This window comes from Neoarius graeffei, chromosome 23, assembly GCF_027579695.1.
Source record: "Neoarius graeffei isolate fNeoGra1 chromosome 23, fNeoGra1.pri, whole genome shotgun sequence".
NCBI lineage: Eukaryota > Metazoa > Chordata > Actinopteri > Siluriformes > Ariidae > Neoarius > Neoarius graeffei.
Window position 1 is genome coordinate 35,002,291 of NC_083591.1, and position 12,678 is coordinate 35,014,968.

The following is a 12,678-nucleotide window of genomic DNA, read 5'->3' on the forward strand; positions in this document are numbered from 1 at the left end:
TAGTAAAACTAGTTAAAGTATAACTTAATTCATAATTTTTTGGTGCATTCTAAATAAATATAGTTAATATTTGTCTAATTAAGTTGACTGCTAGAGAACATGCTCCATTTACCATGTCAGTGCATCTTTAGGTATAGGTATTAGGTATACATCGGAAAATCAGAAAAATCGTCCTGTCCATAACATTACTGAAGCAAGATGGGAGGGTGTGACTGTCAATCATTCCAGATTCATATGCTCATAGGGTCATCTGTCATTTTTACGAAGAAAAAAGAACACTCCTCTTTTCCTTTATTATTAAATGATAACTGTACCCCAGTGTTAAAATGCAGAGCTCCTATGCAAAATACATTAAAGGTTGGCAGATCTAGCGCAGCCATTTAAATATTCATTTTTTGGTATTTCCACCTGCATTTCCCTGCTATTATTTCACCCCACAGCTCAAATACCTCTGCTCCATGAAAGCACTCTTTAGTGAACAATCTAGGGAATAGGAAATGTTTTTAGGCCAGGGGCTGCATTAGGTACTACATATTGGGTTGGGAGATGCATGCATTTTCCTTTTAGATACATACCATAATATATACCACAGTGTCTGATATTGTGTACAGCATAAAACCCCACCCATTATCTGTAGCCGCTTATCCTGTTCTACAGGGTCGCAGGCAAGCTGGATCCTATCCCAGCTGACTATGGGCGAGAGGTGGGGTACACCCTGGGCAAGTTGCCAGGTCATCACAGGGCTGACACAGAGACAAACAACCATTCATACTCACACCTACAGTCAATTTAGAGCCACCAATTAACCTAACCTACATGGCTTTGGACTGTGGGGGAAACCAGAGCACCCAGAGGAAACCCACACAGACACGGAGAGAACATGCAAACTCCACACAGAAAGGCCCTCGTCAGACATTGGGCTTGAACCCAGAACCTTCTTGCTGTGAGGTGACAGTGCTAACCACTACACCACCATGCCGCCACAGCATAAAACCAGTTTTATCATACATGTCAACCTTTGGTCAATCAAACCTGTATAACCAACCTCCAAAATCTGTATTTCCCTTATAAAATCCGTATAAGATGCAAATTAAAATAATTTACCTAAAATTTGAATGATAATTAACAATGATGTATCCCAGTTACTTTTTATTCAATATTAATAACAATAAACCTTCAGAATGAATACAAAGCTCCAATGTTCGACAAAAACACAAAGTGTCACTCTAATGTTCTGAATTGTACTCCATGACAGCTTTTTTTAGCAGTCTGCACCAATACCTCACTAGGCTGCATGTCACAGCAAGTGTCTGTGTTGATCTTGCCGGAGTGCCCATTCAGAATCTTTTCAGTCGCTAGTGAAAGTCGCTGTTACTTCCCAGTTGGCGGGATTCTCGCAATGCGGTGTGCGCATGATCAAAAGTGGAACGAAGTCTCGCTACCACAAGATAACGCGCGATTTCATAAGACTCTTTACTGGCTGTTTGTGCTTTCTGTGGTGTACAGTACATTTGTAAATGTTATGCGCTCTTTTATCATTGTGGGAATTGATTATAGCTCTAAATAAATATTGAAGTTTTTTTTAAAGAATCCGTATAACTTTATTTGTACGCCCGTATACTACGTTTATTGAATCAAATCCGTATAAAATACGGACATTCCGTATAGGTTGACATGTATGTTTTATGATAACCAGCATAACTAGTATATACAGATTTTGTGTATCCAATATACAGTACCAGTCAAAACTTTCACCTCCTCATTCATAGTTTTTTTTCTCTTTTTTCTTTTTTTGCGCATGTTGCCTATTTTCTACATTGTAGAACAATACTGAAGACATCAAAAGTATTAACTAATATATGGAACATATCTGAAAGTATGTGGTAAACAAAAAAAAGTGTTAAAAAAAGCAAAATTAGTTTCATATTTTAGATTCTTCAAAGTAGCCACCATTTACCTTGATGATGCTTTGTACACTATTGGCATTTTCTTAAAGAGCTTCATGAGGTAGTCACCTGGAATGCCTAGCATTTCAGTTTACAAATGTACCTTGTGAAAAGTTAATTCGTGAAATTTCTTGCCTTCTTAATTCATTTAAGATCAAACAGTAAATAGTAAATAATAAAAAGACAGTAAATAGCCCTATTCCACAACTGTAGTAATCCATATTATGTCAGGAACTGCTCAACTAAGGAAAGAGAAATGACATCCATCACTAATTAACACATGAAGTGTCCAAACTTTTGACTGGTACTGTACAAGTATTTCCAGACCTTAAAACACATACCTTTTGAGTGTAAAATATTATATCCAACATTTTAACCAATGTCTTGGTGCAGTACATATAATTTACCTGAAATATAATTTACCTCATGTGCTGTTTAGACGATGGGCATACCGGTTATACTAAAAAAAAAAAGGCCAACGCCACTCAGCAGAAATAGAATGAGAAAAATACACTTTGTGTGTACATCAACTGCACTACTCTGGACATGTTCAGTGTAAAACCTGCATTAACATGAGAGTGTACTGGAAGTATGTTTTTATCTCATCACACATAACTGTGACAGTGGGGGCGTGGTCAAGTGTCAGTCTGTGAATGGAGGGTAGAGTCAGGGAAGGTAATCACTGCACCTGACATGAATTAACCTGTGTTTGTGTGTCTCCCCCAGTGACCGTGCCCTTTAAAAGGAGAGAGAGAGAGAGCAGAGAAAGGGAGCTCTCCCCAACTTGGACACTTGTGTGCGTGCATGTCTGACTGGGACAGTGTGAAAGGGAAAGCTGAAAAGGTAAAATAAAAAGTTTTTGGTAACACTCAGTTCTGGCCTGCCATGCTTCTGTGCTCCACCCACCTTCAACAATCATTACAGTCGTGCTGAAACCCGGGAGGGAGTACAGAAGAGAACAGCCCCATGGAGTCCTCCCCCTTCAAGGACCTGGTCCATGCCCTCGCCACAGCCCAATAGAGCCAGCACCAGGTGCTGGTCGCCCTCCGGAAGGAGCAGGAACAACAGTTCGAAGCCCTGGTGCTGGTGCAGCAGGAAGATCGCCAGGCATTCCGGCACCTACTCGCGTCGGCAGGGTTCACCACCACCACCGCTGCGGACCCTCCCCACCTCACCCTAACGAAGATGGGTCTGCAGGACGACCCCAAAGCCTTCCTCACTCTTTTTGAGCAGGCAGCAGAGGGATGGGGTTGGCCGGTGGAACAGTGCGCGGCGTGCCTCCTCTCCCTGCTAATGGGTGAGGCGCAGCTGGCCGCGCTACAACTCCCAGCCGACAGCCAGCTGGTCTACGCCGACCTCCGCAGAGCTGTCCTCCAACGCATGGGGCACACCCTGGAGCATCAACGGCAGCGCTTCCGTGCGCTATGCCTGGAGTAGGTCAGCCGGCTGTTCGCGTTTGGCCAGCAACTCCGGGACGCCTGCCAGCGGTGGCTGAGGGCCAACAACCGCGACGCCGAGGGAATTGTCGACCTGGTGGCGCTGGAGCAATTAATCGCCTGACTTCCGGAAGGAACAGCGGAGCAGGTCCAGTGCCATTGCCCGGCGTCGCTGGATCAGGCCATCATCCTGGTGGAGGACCATATGGCGGCTGTTCCGACGGCAGGACAGAGTGTCTCCTCTTCTTCCCTCTTTTCTCTCTCTCTCTCCCCTTCTGTTCCTCATCCTCACCCCATTCCCCCACCATGGAGGTGGGGGCCGGCTCCACCCCAGCCGGCCCGTCGCACCCGCAGTGCCCTACCGTTTCCTCTTTCCGTGTCTGTGTCTTCCCCCCCTCAGGTGAGTGAGCTCCGGAACACCAGTGCAGAGAGAGAGCCTGGGCCGGTTTGCTGGTGCTGCGGGGACCCGGGACACCTCCAGCATCAGTGCTTGGCGATGGAGGTGGGCGCGGTGGTCCAGATCCCTGATGCGCCAGGGACCACCCTTGATCAGGCCGGAGCGTATCGCATACCGGTGAGTATCCAAGGGGATACGTATCAGGCTTTGGTGGACTCCGGCTGTAATCAGACCTCAATCCACCAAAGCCTGGTGCAAGACAAGGCACTGGGGAGAGCACAATTGGTGAAGGTGCTGTGTGTGCACGGGGATGTTCACAACTACCCTTTAGTGTCAGTCCACATTCTATTTAGAGGGGAGAAATTTAGAGTAAAGGCGGTGGTTAATCCTTGCCTTACCCACTCGATAATTTTGGGGACTGATTTTAGGGACTTAACACATTTAGTGAAGAGTGGGGCCTGCCATAATTTAGCGGGGGAGGTCCCGGTGTGGCATTGGTGGGAGCAGCTGTCACAGAGCCATCTACGTCATCACCACATCAGAGTGAGGAGCAGCATGCTCCTCCTCCCTCTCTCAGGGAATCCCTCACGGATTTTCCATTAGAGCAGTCGCGAGACGAGACTCTGCGGCATGCGTTTGACCAAGTGAGAGTAATCGATGGTCAAACGCTCCAGCCAAATGGCACCCCATCCTTCCCCTATTTTTCTATTATTAAGGATAGATTATACCGAGTGACGCAGGACAGTCAGACGAAGGAACCGATAACACAGCTTTTAATCCCAAAGAGCCGCCGGGAATTTATATTCCTGGCAGCTCACTTTAATCCCATGCCCGGACACTTGGGGCAGGATAAGACACTAGCCCGAATAATGGCCCGGTTCTATTGGCCAGGGATTTACAGCGATGTCCGTAGGTGGTGTACGGCGTGCCGCGAATGCCAGTTAGTAAATCCCGTGGCCATTCCAAAAGTGCCTTTGCACCCTCTGCCATTAATTGAGACCCCATTCGAAAGAATTGGGATGAATCTTGTTGGGCCATTAGATCGGTCAACATGAGGATATCGCTTTATTTTAGTTCTGGTGGGCTATGCAACGCGATATCCGGAAGCAGTGCCTCTTCGCAATATCTCAGCACGTAGTATTGCAGAAGCGCTCTTCCGCGTCATCTCCTGAGTCGGAATCCCCAAAGAGATTCTGACTGATGAAGGCACTACGTTTACACTGCGCAAACTGTATGGGTTACTGGGAATTAAGCCTATCCGCACCAGTGTTTATCACCCACAAATGGATGGCTTAGTCAAATGGTTCAACCGCACTCTCAAGAACATAATTCAAAAATTTGTAAGTGAGGATGCAAGCAACTGGGATAAATGGCTCGAGCCCCTGTTATTTGCAGTGCGAGAGGTCCCACAAGCCTCCATAGGGTTCTCCCCATTCGAATTATTATACGGACATAAGCCGCGTGGCATTCTAGATGTGCTGCATGAAAATTGGGAGGAGGGACCTTCAACAAGTAAAACTGAAATTCAATACGTTATTGACCTGCGAGCCAAACTCCACACACTCACGCACCTAAGCCAGGAGAATTTGTGGTAGGCCCAAGAACATCAAGTCCATCTGTACGACAGGGGCACGCACCTTAGGGAATTCACAGCGGGAGATAAAGTACTCATGTTGTTGCCCACGTTGAGCTCCAAATTGATCGCCAGGTGGCAAGGACCCTTTGAGGTCACACGGTGAGTCGGGGATGTCGACTATGAGGTGAGGCGAACAGACAGGGGCGGGGCATTACAGATTTACCACCTCAATCTGTTAAAACTTTGGAATGAGGAGGTCCCCGTAGCGTTAGTGTTGGTGGTTCCAGAGAAGGCGGAGCTGGGGCCGGAGGTTCAAAAGGGAAAATTGGCATCGCCCACCGCTCCGGTCTCCTGTGGAGACCACCTCTCTCCGACCCAACTCATGGAGGTTGCCCAGTTGCAGACAATTTTCTGGCGTGTTCTCGCCCCTGCCCGGCCACACCCACTTCACAGAACACCACATTGAGACGCCCCCAGGGCTAGTAGTGTGCAGCCGCCCTTACAGACTGCCCGAACACAAAAAAAAGTGGTTCAGGAAGAACTCGAGGCCATGCTCAAAATGGGCATCGTCAAGGAGTCCCACAGTGACTGGAGCAGCCCAGTGGTCTTGGTTCCCAAGGCCGACGGGTCGGTCCGGTTCTGTGTGGACTATAGAAAAGTCAACGCGGTGTCTAAATTCGATGTGTACCCAATGCCTCATATTGACGAGTTGCTCGATCGACTAGGCATGGCTTGTTTTTATTCGACACTGGATTTGACAAAGGGATATTGGCAGATCCCCTTGACTCTGTTATACCAAGAGAAAACGGCCTTTTCCACACAGTTTGGCTTACACCAGTTCGTCACACTTTCTTTTGGGCTGTTTGGGGTGCCCGCTACGTTCCAGGAGCTTATGGATAGGGTCCTCCGCCCCCAAGCCACCTACGTGGCCGCATACTTGGACGATATAATTATTTATAGTAATGACTGGCCGCAGCACTTAGACCACCTAAGGGCCGTCCTTAGGTCGCTGAGGCGAGCGGGTCTCACAGCCAACCCAAAGAAGTGTGCGATTGAGCGGGTGGAAGTACGGTATCTGGGATTCCACTTGGGCAATGGGCAGGTGCGGCCCCAAATCAATAAGACAACAGCGATTGCGGCCTGCCCGAGGCCCAAGACCAAAAAGGGGATGAGACAGTTCCTGGGGCTGGCTGGCTACTATCGTAGGTTTATACCTAATTATTCGGACGTCACCAACCCGCTGACTGATCTCACTAAAAAGGGGGCACCAGATCCGGTCCAGTGGACAGAGCAATGCCAGCAGGCTTTCTCTGAGGTAAAGGATGCACTGTGTGGGGGGCCACTGTTACACTCCCCTGACTTTTCTCTCCCCTTTCTTTTGCAGATGGACACGTCAGACAGAGGGCTGGGGGCTGTTCTGTCCCAGGAGGTGGAGGGGGAGGACCGTCTAGTGCTGTACATCAGCCGGAAGCTGTCGGTGTGCGAGGGCAGGTATAGCACAATAGAAAAGGAATGCCTGCCATCAAGTGGGTGGTCCTCGCCCTCCGCTACTATGTGCTGGGGTGCCCTTTCACCCTCTGTTTGGACCACATGCCCCTGCAGTGGCTCCACCGCATGAAGGATGCCAATGCGCGGATCACCTGTTGGTATCTGGCACTCCAGCCATTTAAGTTCGAGGTGGTCCACAGGCCGGGGGCGCAGATGGTTGTGGCAGATTTCCTCTCCCGTCAAGGGGGGGGAGAAAGTCAGCTGCAGGCCGGATGGCTCCCCGGCCTGAGTCAGGCAGTGGGGGTATGTGGCAGCGGGGGCATGGTCAAGCGTCGGTCTGTGAATGGAGGGCGGAGTCAGGGAAGGTAAGTGGCAGAATCACTGCACCTGACATGAATTAACTTGTGTTTGTGTGTCTCCCCCAGTGACCATGCCCTTTCAAGGAGAGAGAGAGCAGAGAAAGGGAGCTCTCCCCAACCTGGACACTTGTGTGCGTGCGTGTCTGACTGGGAGACTGTGAAAGGGAAAGCTGAAAAGCTAAAATAAAAATTTTTTGGTAACACTCAGTTCTGGCCTGCCATGCTTCTGTGCTTCACCCACCTTCAACAATCCTTACAATAACATAAACACTGGGCTGACTTGGGGCCATGCATAATCTACACTGTGTGCCAAACATGCTTATATCAATGCAACTCTAGCCTAGCTTCTTGCTCTAGTCTTGTTGAAAAGGGCAAACTTACATCTTGATTAGACATGTCCCAATATGGTCGCTCGCCAAATGACATCACTTCCCACATGACGATGCCATAGCTCCACACATCACTTGCTGATGTGAATTTCCTGTATGCAATAGCTTCTGGAGACGTCCACCGCACTGGAATCTTCCCTCCCTGAGAAGAAAACATCAAAAAGAAAATGAATAAGGGAACTCATGCATTTCACTACCATTCAATCAACTGTTTTGTTCAAAATCACAAATATAGTGTTTTATATCCATCTATCCATTATCTGTAGCCGCTTATCCTGTTCTACAGGGTCGCAGGCAAGTTGGAGCCTATCCCAGCTGACTATAGGTGAGAGGGAGGGTACACCCTGGACAAGTCACCAGGTTATTGCAGGGCTGACACAGAGATAAACAACCATTCACACCTACGGTCAATTTAGAGCCATTAATTAACCTAACCTGCATGTCTTTGAGGGAAACTGGAGCACCCAGAGGAAACCCACGCAGAGCATGAAAACTCCACACAGAAAGGCCCTCGCCGGCCACTGGGCTCGAACCCAGGACCTTCTTGCTGTGAGGCAACAGTGCTAACCACTACATCACCGTGCCGCTCAGTGTTTTATATAATATATTGTCAAAACATTAAGATGGGTTAATTTGAAGATATAATGCTTCATAAGGATTTATAGTTTGATGATAATTTTTAAGAATATGTTTAATGGTATATGGGGGGGTGCACAGTATACTGGGGGGGGTAAAGGCTAGTAGGCATGATGCATTGAGTTATCAGAATCAGAAGCACTTTATTGCCAGGTATGTTACACACACAAGGAATTTGACTCCGGTTCGACTTAGCTTTCATAGTACAGACAGAAAGAAAGCATAGGAAAAAAAGAAAAACAACACACACACACACACACAGAGTCTCACTGCAATGAACTCCAGGGGGAGAATCGCGTTTCTACAGCGACGGTCTTGAAGGCAGTGCTGGCTAGGAGAGCCAAGATAAGATTGGAATTTGTTTAGACTTAAGATGGGTAGACGTGTCCTTTTTCGCTTAACCCGCTTGTCCATTCTGGCCACCAAAATGATCCATTTCTCTTTGCAAAGCCATCAGCTTCTCCATGATGTTATCAATGTTGCGACTCAAGTTCTGAATAGCTACAGTCTGAGTGCTAACAGCTCTGCCCACCGCCTCAATCATATCGGGCAGCTTTGTGGGGCTTTGAACAGCTGCCACTGTTAACTGATTTCCTCGATACACCAGGGCAATTCCAAGTCCAATCAGCAAAAATCCTGTGATCATGGTTCCGAATAGGTAAATATCCTCAATGTCCTTCACGGAAAGAATCGCCAAGCACACCACATGCCACTTCTCCCAGGCATCCATGGTGTATCCGGCTGCAAACGTTCCAGCAGGACAGGCAGGTTCCCCCGAACCCAGACTTCTAGTCGAGAAGATTGTGTCAATTGCATGAAGTGACCAGTTGATGAAATCCATAATTTCGATTCGGAGAACAGTGCAGGAAGACAAGTCCGCAGAAGCAAAGCAGGAGAGAGGCTTGTCAGGAAGGGAGAGGCTGAGAAATGAGAGATGAGAGGAAAAAACACCCACACATTTCGCTCCTATCAGGACCGGAATGTGTAGGCATTAAAAAAAAACCTCAGCGCAGCATTCCGTGAAGCACGGAGAAGAATTAACACAACAATTACACAAAAACATAGAAAGTACGAGAGAGCAAAGTCCCGTAGCAGCCATCTGCGGCGCCATCTTGGATGGAAAAGAGCGTGTTAAAACACATATGCGGTTAAAACACATATGTTATGTTCAGGTTGTTAATGTGATTGTACTCTATAAGCATGTGTTGCTATAAACATAAGCATAGACTAATATGCACCACACAAGGTTCCTCTTTGCAGCTAACTAACCTCAAAATCTGGAGGTTTCTGGCAAAATTATGTGTTTTAACCGCATATGTGTTTTAACACGCTCTTTTCCTCTCCACTTCTCTATTTCTTCACCTCTCCTTATCCTTCCATTCTGGCTCAGGTGTCAGTGAATATATTTTTTGGGTGTCCAAAAGGTCAGGAACCAATGGGGCTTAAACTACATATTTATTTACTCACTTATTTATTTATAAGTATATTTATTTTTTACAGGTAAAAGATGGCTTTAATATTGGATGAATGTGTAGATATGGTGCTTCTTGGTGCTCGCATTAGTTCCTGACCTTCTGCACACCTTGTATATGTTGTATCATATTATATTAATATTTATATATCAACACTGATATACTGTATATTTGTACTCTATGGAAGTACATTTGTTAATCTTGTTGATTAATGTTGACAGCAGTGTGGTCAATATTTCACTCTGTCATACAAAGAGACACACTATCCTTGTGAGGACATTTGACATTTAAATAAAAGTTCCAGGTTTTCTCAAATAAATAAATAAATAAATGCCAGCCAAATATGCCCACATAGGTCAAAATTGTTAGATATTCCAATACATCTGTTCCCCACCAAAATGCAAAAGTGCACACACACACACACACACACACACACACACACACACACACACACACCAAGGTGTGTTGAGTTGGCATCTGAGTTTAATTAAGCCAATTGGCTCAACCCATGGACTGGCAGCTGGTCAAGGAGTGAAGAAGGACTGAATTACACACACACACACACACACACACACACACCAGCTCCAACTAACACCCTTGCCAGAGAGGGGAACAGCTGGACAGGCACAGGTGCACAGGGTGTTAGAGGAGTGTGTTTGTTGGTTGTGTCATTGTGACACTGCTTCTGCCCTTTAACCAAAGTTTGACTTGGAACTTTTATTCTGCTCTTGCAATTTATGAGCCATGAAGATGACAGACTGCTCCAGGTATGCTTGTGTATTCATTGGCGAGAGTGAGACAGTTGCACTTTTTACACTCTCTGCGAATGTGTATACATAGTAAAAGTGTGTGGGGTGCCATAAATCTAAAAATGAGCCCAGGCTACAAGAATTGAAGGTGTCTGAAAGCTCTTCTTAACTAGTTCTCTTCTATGTTTTTGTATAAATCCATGCATGACATGCAAATATGATGAAATAGAGCAGAAACAGATCACCTGGTGCCTGATGCATATTTGCATCACTGAACTCTGGACATTTTTTTCGTACTACAGCTGTTTGATGTCCATGAAAGCAATTTATCCAAATTAATTCAATTTCATTAGTATAGTGCTTTTAACAATAGATACTGGAACAAAGTAGCCTTGCAGAAATCTGGATGTTGATTTAGATCCCTAATGAACAAACCAAAGTCAAGCAAAACCTCTCCAAAACAATGTGAGGAAGAAACAGTGAGAGAAACTGGACTCAAAACTGTCAACAGCACATCAGATAGTGGGATTAGAAAGCTTTACTCTTCTACAGTTATATTCTGTTAAGTATAAAAAGTGTACTGAAATGATGTTTAGTATGTGTATATTGTGAATGAGAAAAAAAAAGTGTTTATGATTACATCAGGAGTTCTTGGATAGAAATCTACAGTATCTAGCTGACATCCATCCATCCATTTCTCTATCCAGCCAGCCATCTATTCATCCATTGTCCCGCTCTCTATCTCTGCCTCTTTTATACTTTGAAATAACCCCTGCTGCATTCACTCCTTGTTTCCAGCACTTTCACTTCTGTACAGATGTGAACTCAACATAGAAAAGAAGGAAAGGCAGATGAGGATGAAAGGCTGGTTGGCATTAATAGCATTTTCATAGCTGTCAGATTAAACCAGAGAGAAGATGCACAGATTACAAAATTACATAATTTTATTCCCTTTTCCTTTCTTTTCTTTACTGTAGAGCTGTGTTACTTCCACCGAGGATGAAGTCGCATGTATTCCTGCTCTTGTATATTATTCTGCCCTCTGCTGTCTAAACAATGCAATTTAACCAAGAAAAAAAGCAATTATGCAGTCTATTCATAATCATAATTCATTTTTTTATTTAATCAAATCGAATCATCATACATTTGTATCACGATTTATTGTCAAATTAAATTACCAATGAAATTCTTTTATCTGTTCAGTTACTTATCCCTGCTGATGGCAGGTATGTATGTATTGTATACGGGGTAAAAATTTGAGACTAAACAAATGTTACTGGGACTAAAATAACTTTTTGTTTTATATTTACAAACCAATTACATATTTTCTTTCACCACAAAGAACAAACTCTAAATGTGCAATACAATATTGTCTTAAAATAGCTTGTTCATTTGGAAAGAAGTCGTGTCAAGTTTCATGATGGAAAATTATTCTATTATTCCACTTTCAGACATGTACAGTATGTATATGTATGTATGTATGTATGTATGTATGTATGTTTGTTTGTTTGTTTATCTATACTTTAATCAATCATCAAGGTAAAAAGTACACAAAGCTATACACATTTCTATGAGATTAAAAAAGAAAGGTTCAAGTCTTCAATTTCATGACTGACTATTCAAAAGACGATAAGCTGAATTCCCCACAGACATTATTATGATTATGATTACACATGCGGGGCGGCACGGTGGTGTAGTGGTTAGTGCTGTCGCCTCACAGCAAGAAGGTCTGGGTTCGAGCCCCGTGGCCAACAAGGGCCTTTCGTTGTGGAGTTTGCATGTTCTCCCCGTGTCCGCATGGGTTTCCTCTGGGTGCTCCGGTTTCCCCCACAGTCCAAAGACATGCAGGTTAGGTTAACTGGTGACTCTAAATTGACCGTAGGTGTGAATGTGAGTGTGAATGGTTGTCTGTGTCTATGTGTCAGCCCTGTGATGACCTGGTGACTTGTTCAGGGTGTACCCCGCCTTTCGCCCGTAGTCAGCTGGGATAGGCTCCAGCTTGCCTGCGACCCTGTAGAACAGGATAAAGTGGCTAGAGGTAATGAGATGAGATGAGATGAGATGAGATGAGATGAGATGAGATTACACATGCATCACACGAACACACTATCACATATGTGAGATTTGGAGATGAAAGACAAAAGGAAGAAAATATGCTGAGTTAATCAAGCTGCAGCTTAGAAAATGGACATGAAAGCAAGACTTCCATTTTTATCAATTCCATGAAAAA

At 45.2% G+C, this 12,678-nt stretch overlaps 1 protein-coding gene across 3 annotated transcripts in view; it reads right to left on the minus strand.

The window, feature by feature from the left end:
- Nucleotides 1-12,678, minus strand: part of LOC132871692 (ephrin type-B receptor 1-B) — a 940,976-nt gene that overhangs the window by 18,961 nt on the left and 909,337 nt on the right. For all 3 annotated transcript variants that reach the window (XM_060906104.1, XM_060906105.1, XM_060906103.1), the window contains one exon: nucleotides 7,584-7,733. In XM_060906104.1, the coding sequence (XP_060762087.1) occupies nucleotides 7,584-7,733 (150 nt within the window). The remainder of the gene's footprint in view (nucleotides 1-7,583; nucleotides 7,734-12,678) is intronic.